The sequence below is a fragment of the Colias eurytheme genome, chromosome 12 (genome assembly GCF_061535395.1).
Source record: "Colias eurytheme isolate Ceu_HAF_F1 chromosome 12, ilColEury1 Martin Lab GWU primary, whole genome shotgun sequence".
In the NCBI taxonomy this organism is placed as follows: Eukaryota; Metazoa; Arthropoda; class Insecta; order Lepidoptera; family Pieridae; genus Colias; species Colias eurytheme.
Genome location: NC_142991.1, coordinates 3,059,054 through 3,079,692, shown reverse-complemented (window position 1 = coordinate 3,079,692; position 20,639 = coordinate 3,059,054). Strand labels below are relative to the sequence as shown.

The 20,639-nt window shown below is 31.1% G+C and overlaps 1 protein-coding gene across 1 annotated transcript in view; it reads right to left on the bottom strand.

Moving 5' to 3' along the window:
* Positions 1 to 11,572, bottom strand: part of LOC149903860 (uncharacterized) — an 81,941-nt gene extending 70,369 nt beyond the window's left edge. Inside the window, exon 1 of the mRNA XM_090107626.1 lies at positions 11,259 to 11,572. Within this exon, the coding sequence (XP_089963752.1) occupies positions 11,259 to 11,279 (21 nt within the window). The 5' untranslated portion in view covers positions 11,280 to 11,572. The remainder of the gene's footprint in view (positions 1 to 11,258) is intronic.
* Positions 11,573 to 20,639: the final 9,067 nt, after the last annotated feature.

Sequence of the window (20,639 nt, the reverse complement as noted above, 5' to 3'; positions counted from 1 at the left end):
CATAATCTCAAACTCACTGAAACATTTGTTTATTCAACTAGAAGAGAGACGAGAGACTTTCACAGAGAAGAGCCGGCAAGAAACTCTATAGTTGAACTCTAGAGTAACTCTACTTGCTCTTATTTGTCGTCTAGTCACATCTTGAAGAAGGAAACGGTACGGTTACCTAATTAAATATGTAATATCATTAAAAACACTTACTTTTAATAAAAATATGACTCCTCCGTTACTTACTTACAAATATTACAGTACCTAAAGACAAAGTACATTGTGTTTTGTTAACGCTTATAGAGATCGATGAATAGATTTTTCGTGATTAAATAGCGATTAACTAGTAATTATTGCGAGCCAAGGTCTTCTCAATAAATTGTACTCGGTTCAGTGTTCATTTACTTAACAAATTTACTGATTACTTCGCAAGTAAGCTGGGGCCGTATTATCACCTCTTATTCCCAGTCAGTTTACGCCGTGAATTGAACTGACTGGAAAATTCATATAATACCATAATTAACCATGGCTGATTATTGCGATCATAATATGAATTTGCCAGTCAGTTCATTTCACGACGTAATCTGTCTGGAAAAAAGAGGTCATAATACGACCCCTGTACTAAAAGAGCAAAGATACAACATTAAACTACCTTCGAAACCTACCTTTCGTATGTGATACTTTATTGAAAGCTCTACCACATACGAATCACCGTATACATTCAATAAACATAAAGGGTAATGTTAACTATTATGTTAATCCTGAACACGATAGCTGATATGGTTTATCTGCTAATTGTTCATACATTTCACTATTACGCACGCGCCGGTTGAATGCAGTGAAATCGAAAACGAGGCGCCTGCGCAGGGCTGCACACAATCGTGATGTAAATGGATATTGTGATTGTAATTCGTTTTAATTATGGTTTTGCACGCAATATTCTATGATTATGTGATATAACAGTATATTTAGTTCATTGTAGTTTTTAACCTAATGATAACTATCTATTAAAATTTAAGATCGAAAGATGAAGAATTCTTCTTTCAATCTTTTAAAGCAATGCATAAATTCTCATACCTTGAAAGGATCCTGAAGGATAGATGTCGTGTGCCGAAATAAAACCAAAATTTCATAGTTCTTAAACCTAACCTTAACTCTAAAATAATATTATCTAAATTATAATTTAGCATTGCTCTAATAATGTAGAGCAAAGCTGATAGCAGCAGATGTATTATTTTTATCGTTCATGGTATATGATTATAATATTATAGGCGTATACACGTTGAAACAATAAGTCGTAAAAAGGCCTTATTTGCATTGCATGCGGACCCAAAAGGATGTTGATATATCTCTTAAACAAACACGCATGAAAAAATATTTCAATGATATCCAAAAAAAAAAGTTTTGACAGAAATAAAACCTTAACCTTACTTACATGATAATAAAAAACACAAAAAATTAAAAAATAACAAAAACCTTAACCTTTGATCATTATTATATAAATAAAAAGTAAGTTAATATAAAAATAAAATCTCGATAACCCTGACCGCGACTATTGGCGCGTAAAGATGCTAAGCCAGTGTCGGCTCGGCATCGATAGGTATTCGCTTCTGAGAATATCGCCCGTGAAAATCACTTTATCTGCACTTTCTCGTTTATTGTTTTTTTATGTAATATTCCGTTATTGATTACTGTACCGCGATGAGTAGCTAGTGCATCGAATGCAATTAATTGTTAAACGTCACAAAAAATGCTACTTACCATAAAAACTTTTTTTCTGTATCTTTTTCTTATTATATAGCGGAGCTTTACAGATATTAAAAACTGGCAAAAATATGTCACAACATCTAAATCTAAATTCTAATCGGATTTTATATTTATCTGTAACAGCAATTCATCTGTAAGAAATGGTAAGAAATGAAGAAATAACTTGCAGGTTTCCTATGAAATTAAACTGAAAAAAGGCTTTTTAAATGATTTTTCTATGAATTTTTTTTTCATTCAAGGAAAATCAAGGAACTATGTAGTACATACTTAACTTGAATATATCGTAGAAAGCAACCTTTTAAGGTTACGTAGCTTATTAATTGTATTATCTCAATAAACGCAATTGGCTTATAAATTGTGAACAAGTTTTATTTTTAAATTATGATATTATCTACTTTAGCGGCGATGATGTGAAGATAATAACTTTATAGGGCTTCGAATGTAATATGCTACAATATTATAAAGAGGCTTGTTACATAAATAACAGCTTATATAATCTTAAATCTTATATAAAATACTAAAAGAATAATCGACATTTCCTTATAACAAGGGACAAATAACGCGATAAATTGAAATCACACATTGGTACGATAGTGTTGTAAGTAAACCCAAAATTTCATGTATTAGGTATCCTACATTTTATAAACTACTTGATTTTTACGTGAAACACATTCCCTTTATACAATACATATATATTTACTATCTTATTATGTTTTGCATCTGAAAAAAGTGTGATAACTGAAAAATTCATCCTTACTAAAATCCTTGCGAATTGTACACACATTTAGGGCAGAATATTTCACAAGATAGGAGTTAGAAGCAGTAACGCGGTCACCGATGCCACACTGGGGAAATGCATTGCTGTCAGAACAAAATATTTGGTGTATTTGCCCTCGTAACTACCTACTTGGAACTTGTGCGAACTTTTAACATATTACATAGCCTTGCTTCTTATTATTTTGTCTGTGCTCTTTATATAGAGCCTAGAGGAATGTCAACGTACACAATGTCTCATGGAAACACGTATTTTTGTTGTTCAATAATTTAAATCGGCGTCCCGGATATTTGTTATTATATCGATTTTAAATAACAAAAATGTGTAATAGAAATACACATTATCAAACCGAAATGTTTACAAGCCAAAAGAGATTTGTGCATGATCAAATAAATGGATCCAATAATTTGGCGCCAAGCCAAGGTCTAAAAGGTTAGTGATGATTTAAATCGTAATTCGTTAATCTGAATTAATGCTCAAACTAATCAATATGAGCTTATGAGAGATATTATACTGTTTTACGCCTTTACCGAATAGAATAGAATATTATGTTTAGTAATTATTATATGTTAATAGATAGATCTTTTTGAAGTGAAACTTCTTTAGACGTGTTACCGTCACGTCATGGAGTAAGGCGACGATTTTGGTATCTTTCAATCTTGCCAATTGAATTTCTGTTTTTTAGAATATTATTAATATTCTACCACATATAAAGGCATGTTTAAACTTCTGTAAGTACATATAATATAAATCAGTCGCTAAATGTGTTGGTTTAAGCACAAAGCTCCAGAAAGGCTGAACCGATTTCGTTAATTCTGTTTTTATAATATTCTTTGAAGTACGAGGATGGTATAAGAACCAATACATATAACTATAAGTATAGAGAAAACGTAAACATGTACCTCGGGCGAAGCTGGGGCGGACCGCTAGTTTTCAATAAATATTGCAGAAAAATAAATAAGATTGAATACTTATTTATTTTAAAACCCTTAACTCTCGATAACAATTCTTATTTAAACGTTTAAATAATATAAATCACGGGTGAAACCTCGATAGCTCTATCTCATACTTTGTGTGTTTAGTTTACAAGTTACGTAAACTCTTCCAAGAAAATGTACAGGAATCTTCCATACATCATACTCCAGTAAAAGTGGCTCAATCAAAGCTTGCCCTAAATGAAGTACATAGGGAATTGTTTACACCTTTTTATTGGAGATAATTTTAGACACGCATCCGCTCGCGGGCGTCGACTATAATTAGATGTTCATGATGTTAAAAACCCTAGGTCTTGGTATATTTATACTGTATGACAAATTCTTTAGAAATAAATTAATTTATATGAGGTAGAATTTTATAACGTAAAACATATTATGTAAGAGCTATCTTAATAGATTCTAATCCAATTATAATTCTCATTTGAATAAAGATTTTCGCATGATACTTTTCAAAGAATAGAACATGTTTTAAAAATGTGATTGTTTTGTATTATTATAATATTGTTTTATATTTTTTGTACACATGGCTTGTTAGAGCATCTTTAAAATATAAATATTTTTGTCTAAAACAATGGCTCTTAAAAAATTTCGTAAAACCAAGATTTGAAACTATAAATAAAAGCTTTTACTCTAAAAGCTATGTTTTATGTCACAGCATAAAAACTCTTTGAGTTATCACCTTTTTAAAAGAAAATGTATGATGCAAACTGTGGATGCAAAGAAAAGCTTTCTGTAAAAGAACAACCAGCCTTAGATTTTATTCCTTAAATATTTATTTTTATTCTTAATATTAATAGTTGAAAAAATAATGCAAAGAAATACATGTAGATTCTATTCAAAATACTTCTATAAATCTACCTCTTGTGAAATAAATATTATTTGATAACAAAACCTTCAATTAATAACTTACACAATTTCTTCTTTTACACAATTTGTTTTTGTCGTAAAAAAATAAAGCTTCTTTCAAAATCTTTTATAGGCTTAAAAATTAAAAACAAATCTTACGAATGAAATCTCGTAACATGAAATTTCATACAATTTACAGCGATGCAACATATAGATACATGTACTTAATAGAGTCCACACATGGTAAATAGTTGGCAGGTCTAGCAGATAAAAGCAGATGTCTCGTCCAGATAGTCAAGTGCTTGCCAACTTGTTCAAATGTATTTGTGAATCAGCTGTTTTGTACATTCACAGAATTACAATGGAAACTTGTTTGAACTTCCTATAACCCTTTTAGGTTAGTGATATTGGAGGGGACATACAGTGGAAGAATATTATTATACATCTTTTTATATACATTATATATATTAAATATTGTCTAGAATTTCTAATTTGACAGTTTGATGCACCTGGCATGTAATCAACTAATTTTTACGAGGTGGAAGCTTTCAAAACATCGCATAAATAAAGACGATAAAACTTCTTATACACTAGATTTCATAAAATATAAAAGGTATATGATACAATATAAATTGTTGACTTGGGATTAGGGTATATCCCACTAAAAGTCCGAAATACATTTTTGTGCCAGAAAATCTCAAAGCTTATTAAATTCTACTCAGCCCTTATCAAATAGGGATCTAATAGAAAAATAACGATAAGTCAAACAAAATTTAATATATTTTTTCTTATTTGACCAAGCTCCGTCATGACTGAGTACACATTGTGTATTTATCTAAGATATCAATATTTTTATTGATAACTTTGACGAATAACCCATACCTAAGCGTGCACGTCCATAATCTCATAAAGAATTTGAACCTTATATTCTTGGTTTTAGGACATTAATTTAATAAACACTTTGTGGTAAATATAAGACCCTATGCATTTATTTGAAGTTTTTTTTTTTGTAAATATGTAAAGAAATTACACGTAGATATGTTTTCATGATGAGATACGAATAATGCAATTCCATAATACATTTATGTTTATTCTATTGATAACAAGAACCTACTTATACCACCTTATACACAATTTTTTTAAGTAACTGATAAAAATGAAAATCTTACTCTACCTTCTAATCCGTCGCATGTTTATTATTTTAATTCGCATTGTTGTGTTTATATAATTTCATTCCCAAGTTTACAAACCCGAAATTATTCTGAGTATACCCACGGGGAAAGTAGATAATCCTTTGCTGCATTGCTTTTCCTCCTCCGTAAAAGATTAAATATATCCCTTACTCGTAATGTGAAAACAGACTATGCAATGGACAGAAAAAAAAGCATGTGTGCCGAGCACACGTGTCAGAAGTGAAAATTCTTTCGCAAGATTCAAAGATACCAAAAACGTCGCCTAACTCTATGACGTGACGGTATTGCCATGACACGACCTTGAAACTTTACTCTCAACGCGCCTAACCAAGTTTCACTTCAAAAAATATATATATGGGTTAAACCAATGTATGTACATATATTTGATAAGTAACATCACGTGAGAACAATCACATACGAGGCGATAAATATATCGCACATACATATCACTATATCTGTACATGCATATTACGATTTTATTATAATGACGTTATTAAACAACCCAAAAGTCAATGACACGAAACAATAACTTGTATTTCAAAACGATTGCTAACTTTGATACATTTTGAATGTTTGTTTTATTTTGTATGAATATACAAAAGAAAACACGTTTGTTTAATATTGATTTTAACTCGATAGTGGATACCTAATAGCTATATAAACTTTATAAAATTTGCACGTAATGAATGCATTGGTCTGTCCTCAATTTTATCATTAACACCACAAAGATATCGATAAATATTTTATCAAGATAATAAATATGTGTAAAAGTTAAGAACAGAGAATGTTCTTTCTACCAATACCTACTTATAATCATCCTCCACATTATTTGTTACACAAAAACTGAAACTTATTTCTAGATTTCCTGTATTCTTACTGTATTTTATCACGTATTGTCCCTAAGTTTATTTATTGTGTCCTACAAATGTGACCTACCCTTTATCTATTTTCTATCTTGTTTCGTTTTGACTGAAAGAAGTTTCCTACTTCTGGATTAGTAATCTTAAAACGAGTTTCCAATACAGAGTGAAGCATTAGTCCTTTCAGCTTTATTTGGGCTCACAAAGGCTGCTGCGATCCAATCTCTCGAACGTTCTCAAGTCAGGATAATGCGCGAGTTATTTGTTATTCAAGTCGAATTTTAGTGAGCTTAAGGGTGACGCCAGATACGAGGGCTGTACACGATTTATTACTCGAACTACTATCTCGAGGAATATTTATTTCATGCTATTTTTATTATGTGCTAAACGTTCCTAGTGTCTAGATCTGTATCGGTGCTCATCGTGTCATGAGTCTGTGTAGTTTAAATTTTATTTTCAAGCTAATGATTCTTGTTCATTCTGTCGATATTTTTTTAAACAGCCATCGATACCAGATAGTACAGAATTGTGCATTGTATAGACAAAGAGCGTGATGAATTCCCATACGTAGAGATGATAAAACATCATTGGTGGTATTACGTAACTTCTAAATGATGTGTAGGTATACTGTACCCTATATTTTCATGTAGCAAGAATATTCTTTAAAAATAATACAGTTCAAAGGTCTTTCGCCTCACACACGTGTCATGTGGTAAGGCCTTAAGATCGCCTTAAGTTTAGATTAACGGGCATCGGGAGGCTTGCGCGCTGAATTATAGATGCATTTGCTTACATTCAAGGCTTAACAAGATTTTCGCTCACATCCCAATGTAAATGTGTCCCTTATTCTCAATTACATGTAATCGTATGCTAAGGCTTTCGTTTCGAAAAGTAATGAATAGTAAGTGCTGAATTAAGGAGGATTTTGAGGAAATATCTTTATCAACCCGATCAAGGTCTCACGTATGAAGTTTCAAGCTAGTCATAATCTCATAGACACGTAGATCCTTCTAGAAATTTCATCTATGCGTTAATGCGGTTTGGTGAATGGAGATTTGCGAACTAAATATTCATATTGGTTTTGCCTTAGGCGCTTGTAGAGCACCATTTGCAAAAGATACATTTTGATTAATTGGATAATTCTTGGATGATAAGGATACTAATTATGATAGTGTAATCATTCAACAATTATATTGCATTATTTTAAATAGTTATAACACGAGCACACTTCTGTAATTTAAAGAAAATTACAATTAACGTTTATAAAGTTACTAAGTATATAGCCCACGGCTCTACTTGTGCAGATTTCACGTTATCGCGCTCTAACCCTTAAAAGTTTAATCTCCTATTTCATCCCAGTTCAAACTAAGTTTTATTTTTACGACTAAATCTAGCCACTGTACTTTGCCTCAATTATATACCAAAATTTATCGAAATTTATTTCAGGTTAGATTTTACCAAAATTTATTTCTGATCAGAGTAAAACAGTTTTCGCAAATTGGTATGCATAAAACAACATCTATCAAGAGCTTTTAAACTCGTGAAGCATAAAAATTAAAACATTAATTAACAAGTAAAAGCTAAAAGCATAAAACAAATGGACATTGTGAGGGTTTATTCAAGCGTAGCGATGCAATTTTCATGGAACGCAAAGGAGAAAGTAATTAGGTGGTAATAGCTGAATTTAAAGCAGTCTGTTAATGTCATTGTGATGTTAAATATGTACTATATGTTTGTGAAATTTCATGTTTCATTGTCTATGTCACAATACGGTTTATTAATTCTTCCTTATCAATTATTATACACGTGTTGGTTTGTAGTGTTTTCCGACATTGTGTTGAACTAATTAATGTATATATCCTGAAATTTTATACTGAGTAACTTTCGGATTATTTAAATCGAAATATGCAAATATAGTTGTTAAAATCAGCCTTATAGGTGTCCCATAAGTTTAATTCGGCTATAGGTGTGTATTAATTAAAAATAAGCTGCTAATTAAAAATATTATCTATAAATTTTCAGCAAGTTAATGTTCTTACACAACAATAATGTTTTTTGCCTGACCAATTTTCTGACATTTTTTCCTGTCTGTCTATATCTATATTTTACTATTATAAAGCTGATGAGTTTGTTTGAACGCGCTAATCTCAGGAACCAATGGTCTGATTTCAAAAAATATTTCGGTGTCAGATAGCCTTTTTATTGAGGAAGGGAAGGCTATAGACTCTATATTATTATCATTATCACGATATGACCAACAGAACCGCAGGGCACAGCTAGTAAATTATAATATCAAATGAAATTTTTACCGAAAGAAGTATAAGGAAACATTTAAATATTACATTCTATAACATTTAATTGAAATCTGTAACATCGTGAAAGCGGAACGAATATCACTTTCACGTTAAATATTAAATATTATACAAATAATCATGAAACGGAATATCTATCTCGGAATGTAATCTATTCATTATTGTTCAATTGCGAATAAAACGAATTGAAACGCGTATTTGCAATTATATACAAGCAGATTTAATTACATACATTTGAAGTATGTGTGTATATTTGTTTATTTCGTTTAATATTTGGAATCGCTGGACCAATTTTGTCGCGTTTTTAGAAATAGAAATAGAAACATTTATTCCCAAAAAAATGATACAAACAATTTACATTAAATTACAGAGATACATTAAATTAAAGACAGTACTTATAACTTAAGTACGTAGTAGTAGTAGTTTTTCACATTGATTCAAACTTGAATTAGGTACAGGAATGTTTTACCTATATATGACAACCTATATAAAGTGGCGTTGATAGTGTAAATTTAAATAATAAACATGATTTTCAAAGTAAACCAACTCCCTTACTTTTAGAAATTATGAAGGGTACTTTCGCATTTTCCCATGGAAATAGCTATTCGCATCGCAAAAACATGGTGACCGTTAAGCGTTATATTTCCTTTGTTTTCTTCCAATTTCGGTTTTTACAAGTTTTTTTTTATTAACATAGACGGTAGGTAAGTAGGTAAATTAGTATGAAATTTAATAGAAATAGTTTCAAATTTGTTACATTATATATGCGTATTTTTATTAAACATTTCAAAATGTAGATAAGTATCTTTTAAAAGCAACTATAATATTTCTCACGAAACCACGATCTATGACGTCACAATCCTCCAATTTACTAAATCCTTTTACATATTTATCATCCAGATAACTTCTAATAGATGCCATCATTCCATTACCTAACAGTAATCTTGGGTAACAAAAAAATATGACGGCATTAAATTCGAGCCTTGGAGCGTTTTGACAGGCGACAAAAAACCACATCATTGTTACACCCACATATACGTACTGGTTATTATGTACTATTTGAACCATTACATATATGGAATATTTTTTATTATAATATACATAGGTATTTACTATTTTATTTATAAAGAAACACCAGTTTCTCAAATAAACTAAAACAGATTTTTCTAAGATTTTTTTTTTTTAGTTTAAGATGGTTTATGCGCTCTTACATATTCGATTAACAAATCTTTAATCTCGTAAAACACAAAAAAATAGCACGAAAAACAATAAAAGGTAGAGCAATTCGCCAACTACAATATTTAAAAAAGTTTCAATAAAATATTGTAATCATATAAATGTTAAATAAGGTAAAAAGAAACTCTATGTATAATATTTATTTATTTCAAGTGCAAGGACTCCGTATGTGCTAATCGAGAAGCCGTGACGAAATAATGAATTTTTCAGTGTGTCTATGTTATTTGAGTATGTTTATGATAAATGATTTCTCAATCCTCAATACATTCGCTTACCTACCTACTGGTAATATGCAATTTGAACTTATAATATCAATAATTTAACAGAGAAATTGTTTGCTCTATGATATTTTTTTTGTGTGTTGATTTATTGCTATGTAAGCTATGCTATCGGGACTTAATATTTTAAGGGCTTGTTCCAATTATATTACTAAAGCTTATGAAAAGAATCACATAATAGTTCTTGGACCTAGAGAAAGTAGAGTCCATGAATGTGACTCTACGTCAAATTAAAAAATGAAAAATTTTGTGAAAATCAAATGTGCATTTTAAACATTTAGTAAAACAAACAATTTATTTTACTTAAGTCGGTAGTATATAAATAAACTGAACTTGTAAATAGCGAAAAGCTTGCATTTTAAGCTTCTATACTATTTTTGACTGAAATCCCCAAAAACAAATGTCAGAGATGTGGTCAGAGAATATAAATACATAAATAAATTTAATCTTACACCTAACTCAAACAAGACTTTTACAAAGATTTCTCTTCGTCAATATTCTTAAAATCACAGTGCATTGTTAACTTCCCGATGCATAAATACATTACCTAAACACAGGCCTTCAACGTCGACTCTACATTAGAAAAGCGCGTAAAATACTTCCTTCATATAATAACTATCTATATAATGCACATAACAGGCAAGTGGTGTTATTACAATTGATTAATTGACCCTTTATTGAATGCAAGGCTGTTGCCAGGTGGATTCATACAATACGATGTTATGAAGTAACAAATGCAACTGATAATATAAAATCTGCGCATCACGTGCGAAACTATTAAATTCTATACAAGAAAGTATTTCTCGCTCTATGTTTATATACATTCACAGGTATATAAACATAGAGCTATCTGACGTCAATTGGATTTGTTTTATTTCCATGAATTTATTTTTACCTGGCCGTTTAAAATGTTTATCTTATCTTTAATAGTCATCGACAACTTTAAACGCAAGGACAGGCGAAGAAACCTAAAAGATTAGGTAATAGGTGTACTAGAACTGCACTTACCATCATCATCGAAGTGTGCATGATCCCTCAGCACCCTGCTCCCATTCTAGTTAGGGACTTCTGTTTGTTACATCATAACCGCCAAAATAGATTCGAAAATCTTGCGGCGAAACCAAACACAAGGTTACATACACAAAACAAAAAAAAAACTCAACTAAAACAAACTTAATTATTCGCTAACAGTCATGAAAATTTAATACACGCTACGCGGCTGTCGTTTCAAAACGTATTCATAACCAAAATAATCGACAAAGTTTGTAAATACGAAACCGGCTTCAATCCTCAACACGTCCATACACCAGCATAACACTGCACTAACTGACTCTACGTTGTATCGCTGTGTACCTGATGTATGTCCTTCTCGTTTGGCTATCACGAAACACCTATGTCAGAGAGGGACAATACTAATAAAATTCTCGACTCCCATTCACCCCGTATTGCATGTGATTGCATTGCACTCGAAACTTATTATGGTAGAGTTCCAAAAGTTGATTTTGGGCTAGCAATAAATACTGCGATGCATAATGGTTTGATTTGTAATTAGAACCATGTCTATGTAAAAGGACGTTATATTTTGGGATATTACGTATCGGAGGCAAATCATTTGGAGCTAATTTGTGTAGGATTTCATTGATGCAGCGAGTCCTGTTAATTAGCACTTTCATATTTCAAGGAAACTTTATATTATTAACTTCCACCAAACCAGACTTGTGTAACAGATGTAGAGTTATTTTAGATCGCATATATTGCGTATAGATTACGCGATATGAACTAGTGAAAGTTAACGCATTTTAGATGAATTATTAATAGAATTTTGCGTCAAAAATTCATTTACTGTCAAAATATCGTGTAAAAAAAACAAACAAGTGTGTAAAAATACACATGAAAGTGACTCTACATTACCCCTTAGCTCTAACAGGAAAAAAACATAAACAAATACGAAGTATGAACCGATTTATTTGTTAATTTACTTTTTAATTAACACAAACCTCACGGTTATGGATACAGCAAATATACATTGGCCTTTAGCTACTTCCGTGAAATTTGTCGTGACCTACAGAAGGACAAATGGACAGCGGTATATTTTAGTTAAGTTTTTTTTGTATGTACATTATATTATAACTGAAAAAAAAAACGTTTTTATATTTTTTTGTGCAATGTTATTTATTACCTCTATTATAGTATATTAAATGGATACAAATAAAATCAATTATATATCAACTCAAAAAATAAATTATAACGATCACGTATTAGTTACTGAATCATCTCGTATAACCTTTGATATATGTACATACTTAGGTAAAAAGATTTACAGAAACTTTCGAGAAGGACACCGTCATAATAGGCATAAAGGAAAGGCAGGGAGAATTTTTTCCGACCGAAAAGATGGGTTGCACACGAGCGAAGTTGCAAGCTAAAAGCTAGTAACAATTTACTATTTATTTTTTATATAGCTAAAAGCTGCCTTCTAGTTTATCCGATTATTTTTAACCCAATATCCGATAACTATTTATAATTCAGAACTATCGTGATTTTTTTGAAATTCATTTAATATTCTTATATAGAGTTCAGGAATCAATTTTTTTTAGTTGATTAAATTTCAATTGCTCTAAAACACAAATACTTTATTAATTATATAATGAATTCAGACCTACATACAGTTTATTAAATTTTCAGGAACATAACATAGTAATTTAAAATGTGTGTTGTATAATAACAATAAATCTATCCCTAAGCTTAGTTTAAACTAGTTAATAAGACAAGCGCTAAGCACCCTCTCTCGGGTATAGTGCTAGGCATAGTAATCATATTGTATTAATATTAGTTTATTCTCTAACTAGCTGTGTCCGCGGATTCGTCCGCAAAGTTCAAAATCTTGTAATTTATATTTAATAAATATTTACTTCAAGTCAAACCCCTAGCGATATTGTTATACATGTGTATACATAACTAGCTGCTCCGCACGGTTTCACCCCCGTGGCTCCATTCCTGTTGCCCGTAGCGTGATGAAATATGGCCTATAACCTTCCTCGATAAATGGACTATCTAACACCGAAAGAATTTTTCAAATCGGATCAGTAGTTCCCGAGATTAGTGCGTTCAAACAAACAAACAAACAAACTCTTCAGCATTATAATATTAGTATAGATATAGACTGAGAAATTGACTACTTATTTTTTATTTTTTTTAAGTATTGTATTAGTGTGTGTGTATTATAGCTCTACTAAAATTTTACGCGGTTTCAAACGCAAACGAAACCAAGAGCAATTATTTATATAGCTTACTATTATTTTAGTAGGTTTATAAGATAAATCATTGCCAAGTACCTATCATCAAAATCATTTCATTTCAAAGAAGTTAAAAGAATAAATAAATCCCTATATGGTTTTTTTATTTTTTCAAGTAAAAACATTTGATTTTGATCCTTGGTAGAGATATAAATCTATAGTAAAACTAGCGGCCCGCCCCGGCTTCGCCCGTGGTACATGTTTACGTTTTCTCTACATAAGAACCATCCTCGTACTTCCAGGAATATAATAAAAAAATAATTGTCGAAATCGGTTCAGCCGTTCTCGAGTTATCCGCTTACCAACACATTTTGCGATTCATTTTTATATATAAGATAAATGTTACGATAGAACAATAAATACAACTAATATGTACATTGTTTTGATATTATACACCAATACGTATTAAGTTGTAGTTGTTATTTATACCTATGTAGCCCAACCCAAATAAGGATTAAACCTTTTCATCCATTTCCTTTTTGTTTCAGAAAGTTTTGCGGAAAAATATTTGTAATCTTAAGGTAAGTATCCCTGAAAAGCTTCATCGAAATTTCCGGAAAATAAGGGTATTGCTCATTATTATCACAAAAAAGTGTATAGTTATAGAGTGGGTACTAACAAAAAAACCTGCTTTAGAAAAATGAAGATAAAAGTAGGTATCTACTGCGTAAGTTCATTTATAGAGGAATATATAAATGGAAACTATTCTCTTATATACTTATAGATATACAAAAAATGCATTTATGAACATGTAATACAAAATACAGCATTGAATTTAAAAAATAAATAGAGATACCAGTGCCAGATAGTATAGGATGAGATCCGCAACTGTAAACGTTTAAATCCTAATAGCAGTAATAGCAATTAATTACTCCTCTATTTTTCTCTTTTTTCAATATTAACTATTCATACTCGACCATGTTATTCCGAGCACACCTAGGAAAAATCTTACATAACAAAAACACGGGAAACAGACGAGGCCATTCTTAGTCGAAATAACTGTACGCAATTTTCTCTGAACGGTGCGATGTAAATATTTTAAGGTTTTCACGGCCACGGGCCCGAATGTTCGCTGAGGGACCTTATATTGGAACACCCACTTGAATGCTGATAGAAAAACTGATAAAATTCAACCACTTACTCTAAGATCTTGGCAGGCACGTGCTACCGGTTTTCTGCTATTTGTTTTGCTCATAAAGTGTGTCTAAATTAATCAAGAACCTAGGATTCGAATTAATAAAGACTTAAAAAGTCACAATTACAATAATTAGTGCTTATAATAACAATTAATATGGAAATTACAATTATATTTGATGCACAGTCGGTAATTTTCTTTGCCCTAATACTTATCATATTTTCATTAATATTGTCCGTTTAAAACACAATAAGTTAGTTTTAAATTAATATTTTTACACACAGTTATATACCTTGGTAATTTACGCAATGTAATATGTGTTGTTATCTATTCTTTAGATAAATAGACACCACCTGACACTTCATAACCAGACACCCCCAAAAAAGCTCTACATTTTGTATCGAACAGTAATGAAATATCTCCAAGCGATAGACACATCTCATTCAAATTGACACGATTCATATAGAAACAAAGGCACGCAAATACGAAGAACAAAATGTACTGCCATAATAAAATCATATATTACATTCGTACGCACCAAGAAAATTGAATCTGCGTTTCCGAAAATTGCTAGTTAAAATTCCGTAGACGGTTGTTAGTTATGACAGTCATAATTTTTGGGACAATCTTTTATTGTGTATAAAAATGTATAGTTTCCATGTTGGAGACTCAGCATGATTCCACTTGTCCATGGCCGTGGGAGGTCGATCCAGAACTTTCTGTAAATGTATTGATGTTAGTAAATAACAATCAGAACCTTTGCGATCTCATACACGAATTATATTGGTGTGAAATTATAGAATTTACATTTTTTACAATAACTTATACATATTTTATAAGTACATATGTGGTAAGTTATTTGTTTCATCGTATTTTTCAGTACTAACTACTTACTTTACAAATAATAATTATTGATTGCACTTTGCAGTATCTTGGACCAAATATTCAACGAATAATCAAACTTATTCATGTTAGAAACATAATGTTAGAAATCTTTGTATTTCATTGAGTTTATATCATTATTTAAATAATAATACTTATAACTTAAGTAAATGTATAAAAATACCGTAGTCCATTTCGCAACCAATGCTTTCAGTACAAGAAAAAGTACGTAGGTATACTTATTTCACAGTAATTTGAACTTCGCAAAGATTCATCTTCACGTAAGTCGGCGGAAAGCTTAAACTTCATGAAGGAAAACGGACTCGAGATCTCTTACCTACATTTTTAGTTAAAACAGTGCCACATTTTGCCAAAGTTCAACCGTTGAACAAAACTTTTCGCATAAAACTCCTTGGTCTAGTTCAAATTGGATTTATTCATTTCATATTCATGGCTTACCTTGCTTATGGGCATTATCATTATTACCTATTATAATAACAGTATGATAAAGAGACCCTTCGCTTTTGACCTTTTGTTTCAAGTACCTATTCCCTCTTATTTAACGCCCTTTCAATAGCGCTCTATTTTATTTCAAGTGCTTACCTCGGAAGTGTAACAATTATTTGAGCAGTACCTACATATTTTTAGTTCACCCACACATTACCTTTTTAATTAACAATAATGACATACTTTTAAAACGAAATTTGAAAGAAAAATTTGTAACTACATAATCAATTTTTCTATTAAGTAATTTGAATATTTCAAGAGATAAATGTTTATCTGAGTTTACTCGACACATCTTAAATGTTAACTTAATTTAATACTAACATAATATTCTACATAAAAAATAAACATAAACTTAATATTACAAACAATAAAGGATAATTACTGAAAAAGTTCGACGCACGTTCGAAAAGTAAATAAAAGATGCGTTAGACCTAATTCACACGAGAGCTTTTTTAACGTCCGATAAAAAAGCGTCCAAATAGAACAAATGCATTCCCAAGTATATGTTCACACGTCAGCGCTTTTAAAGCGCGACGCTTTTTTATCGCGCAGTGTTGTATTTTCAACGCTCGGCGTTGGGCGTTAAATAAAATAGACCATAGGAAACTTCTTACTATTATTCAGACGAGTGCTAAAAAAGCGCCGGCGCTGCGTTCAGTATCTCGCCGAAGGTGAGTAGTATATTCTTTGTTCAGTATGCTGTATGCCGCACGCTCGCTCAGCGGTAGCACGTGTTTGTTGTGCTTATAATCATCAGAAAATCGATACGATGTCGTGGATTGTTGATCCCGAACTATTAATTATAGATGTGGAGTCTCGTCCGTTCCTGTATTCAAAATCGTTATAGACATTTGAAAATACAGTTGAACCTCGATAACTTAAACCTCGGTAACATAAAAACCTCTGTAACTTCAAAAAATAATGTGTTCCCTTCCCATCAGAGCCCAAAACCTCTTTAACTTAAAATACGCAACCTCTATAACTTAAATAAATAATCTCTGTATTAGCCCTCAGTAACTTCAAGAAATGTTTCCACAACCTCTATAACATAAAATTATTTGTCAATGAGTCATTTTGAAAGAGTGTCAAAACAAAAGGTTTCGGTATTTATTGCTTGCACGTGTTTACTGTGTATTGTTAACGTAAACAATACATTACCTATTGTTTGCTTTATCGAAATTCTTCAAAGCTTTGCGGCGGTTAGCTTTATGACAACAACTTACTTGCATCATAAGTTTTTGATTGTTGTCCTGGAAACATCACTTTACTTACTGTGTGATAAAACTAGCTTAAAATGAGTCCAAAAAGAAAACTAACAACCCTCACCTATGCTGATAAATTAAAAGCTATAGAAGCAGTGAAAAATGGATAGACCCTTGATAACTTAAAACCTCTATAACTTAAAATATTTTGTGTTTCCCTTGGACTTTAACTTATCGAGGTTCTACTGTAATTAAAAAAATTCCGGGGTATTGCCTTAACTCTTCGTACAGTGTCACAAACTGCCCTTTTAAGTATCTCTGTTCATTCAGAGGATGTACCCAGAATGCCTTTTGTTTTCTTTTTCGTCTTTTAATAACACAAATCGCTAGTGCCATTAATTTAGCAGAAACCATTTCCACGTCTTACTGAAGCCAGAGACGAGACATGAGTGATTTTAAAGCGTTAGTATGAACAACCACAGAGAGAACGTTTAAAAAGCGCCAACGCCGGGTTTTAACGCAACGCTTTTTTAACTCTCGTGTGAATGAGGTCTTACTGTTCATTAAAATGGACAAAACGCGGCCACATGTTCACCCCAAATGAATGTCCACAGGGACTTACAAACAAGTGCTGCTAATACAATCATAGCTCCCATAATCTATTATCCCTATATAGATTACTGGGGTCGTGAGAAATGTTACACATTGACGTCACATCTGTGTACATTTTTAACCCCTCAAAAGTCGATATACTCAGAACTGGCTACTATGTAACATAATATTATTTTGAATATTCTTCTTCTTGTTCAATTTTTCGTTTAAAGAGCTTCAACCAATAAAGGACTAACAGGGTTGTGACAGATTTTAAATATGTAGTAATGCAATTGCAATTGAAATCAAGCCGTTTACCGTTTCCTATGTAATAGCACAGACTAATAATAATATACTACGTATACAAGTAATAGTAATAATATACACATTATACGCACGTCCTTTTATGATAACTTGTCTATCAAAAAGTGCTCAAGTGAAATACCGCTGTGCACCATCTATAATTGGCATACATAAATCTAAATATTAGTATAGCAAATCCGCAATAGATGTCGCTTGCGCAATTTTTCAAAATGTTCACTAAAATTTCTAGTTTGCAATTTATTTTAAATTTTATTTAAATCTTAGAAAGGTCAAAGTTTTCACTTTTTTCTGCCATCTATAATGATATCACTGATTTTTTTTAATTTTTACTTGTTTTTTACAATTTATTACAGCGCCATCTATTCTTTGTACGCAAAAACAAGTAGAATGTTAAGGGTTAACATTAGTACATTGAATCTCCTATAGATGTCACTATTAAGTCATCTAACAATTCGTATTGTAATTTCCACGTAGAAAATGAATATTTTAAATGTTATCAGTCTACATTCTACGTCGTTGTCTTAAAAATACTCAGAATAATAAGTGTTACAATTATAATTAATACTTACTTACTTTATTATTATGGCTTGCACTTAATTTCTTTTTTAATTCTAAATAGCTGTAAAAGAAGACTTGTTGGTTAATTCTTGTGTTATTAACAAACCAATGTGTTGTTATTTTTTAAACCTAGAATAAATAATTTGGAAAATCCAAAAGTGCACGCCTCATAATTTTTTTTAATAAATATTTATTAATTACTATTTTTGTTTATTTAATAACAATTAAACCACATCGAATCAGACCCTGAAAAATGAAAGGGTTCTCTTCCTGAGCATACTCAAGCGTAAGAGAAAAAAAAAGACTCGATTAGTAAAGTATTTCGGTCGCTATCGTGTTAACAAGAAAAAGGATCCGCACATACAGACACACGGACGTCCAAGACAGAACTTTTTTAAACTGTTTTTTAACTAGTTTAAATAACAAAAATGACATCAAAAATATCATGAACGTTAAAAATAGTGTTTTTTCTTAAGACGATACACAAAAAAAAATCCACTGCTTGGCGGGCGGAGTCTAATAGCTCGCTATCGCGAACGCCGGTGTGCGCGAAGTCATTCATTGCAAACTCGCCGCGCTGCCGCTGGCCGACTCGGGACAAACATGTATGGAGTCGTCATACAGTTATAATATTGTTATACATTTATTCAATTGTTGATTTATTGGTTTTATTTTCTTGCTTATAAACAAATAATCTTCTTTCCAACAACTACTTAGACATTATTAATAATTATTATTATTTCGTAATGTTTACTTTATTACAAAATAATACAGGTTATAAATAATCTTTAAAATAACAAAAAATATTGTTACTCTGAAAAAATGAAATGGTACTCAATAACGCGGACTACTGAATTGATTTAGATAGAATTTGATGCTGACCTAGATATTACATCATGCCCAGAAATGAAAGGTACTATTTCTGAAAGAAGTTATAAACCCTAATTCTTCTCAGTCAAAGTCAAGAGTGGAAGATATCACTAATACAGTAAAACTGATGCGAAACTTTGGATGTTAATTTGTATATTTTTTTGTTAGTTGTTACTTAATCACGTCAAGACTACATTACCAATTTTGATAAAATATAGCTAATTGCCTGGATTTACACATAGGATACTTTTTATCCGAACTGAACACTTCTGTGGGATAAAACAGGATTCACGATATAACCTAATTCCACGCGGGCAAAGCCGCGGTCGGAATGATATTTTTTTAAATAAAAAAATTGTTTAAAAAAAAACACAAAATATATTGACGCATGTATTTATTTTTTGCACTCTATTATAATTGTAATTATTCATTACAAATAATCAAAATAAAATAGCCAGAACAAAGTTAGGCCCTGGTAGGGTAGGTAGGCAGGTACAGCAATGTGAGACGAACACTGGCTTATTTATACCAATAATAATGTATTATAAACATTAAATTAAGTTTACTTTCTAACAACAAAAATACATAATATTAGCTAATGTGAAAGCGAATCTACCAATCATCCCACAAAAATGAAATGTGCACACAAATATTCATCCAAATCGGTTCATGTCATTAGGAGGAGTGACTGCAGCGCCATCTTCCGGGCCCAATTGTGTTTCCAGATCACCCAGGAACTCAATTTAATATACTTACACAAAATTTTTCGAAATGAAAACTCACATTACTATGTAAATATGAATATAAACCTGTTTTATTACTAAGCAATTTCCCGCACAGGTGTAGTAAGTATAAATGAAATAAATATCAACATCAAATTCTTTATACAACATACCACCTTCTAAGAAATGTAATTCTTGAAATTATTTCGTATTTTTTTAAATATAATACTACTCCAATGAGCTCCTGTTCCATATTATGTCCGCCATACTTCCACTAAGTTCACCATGATTTTTTATTTCTT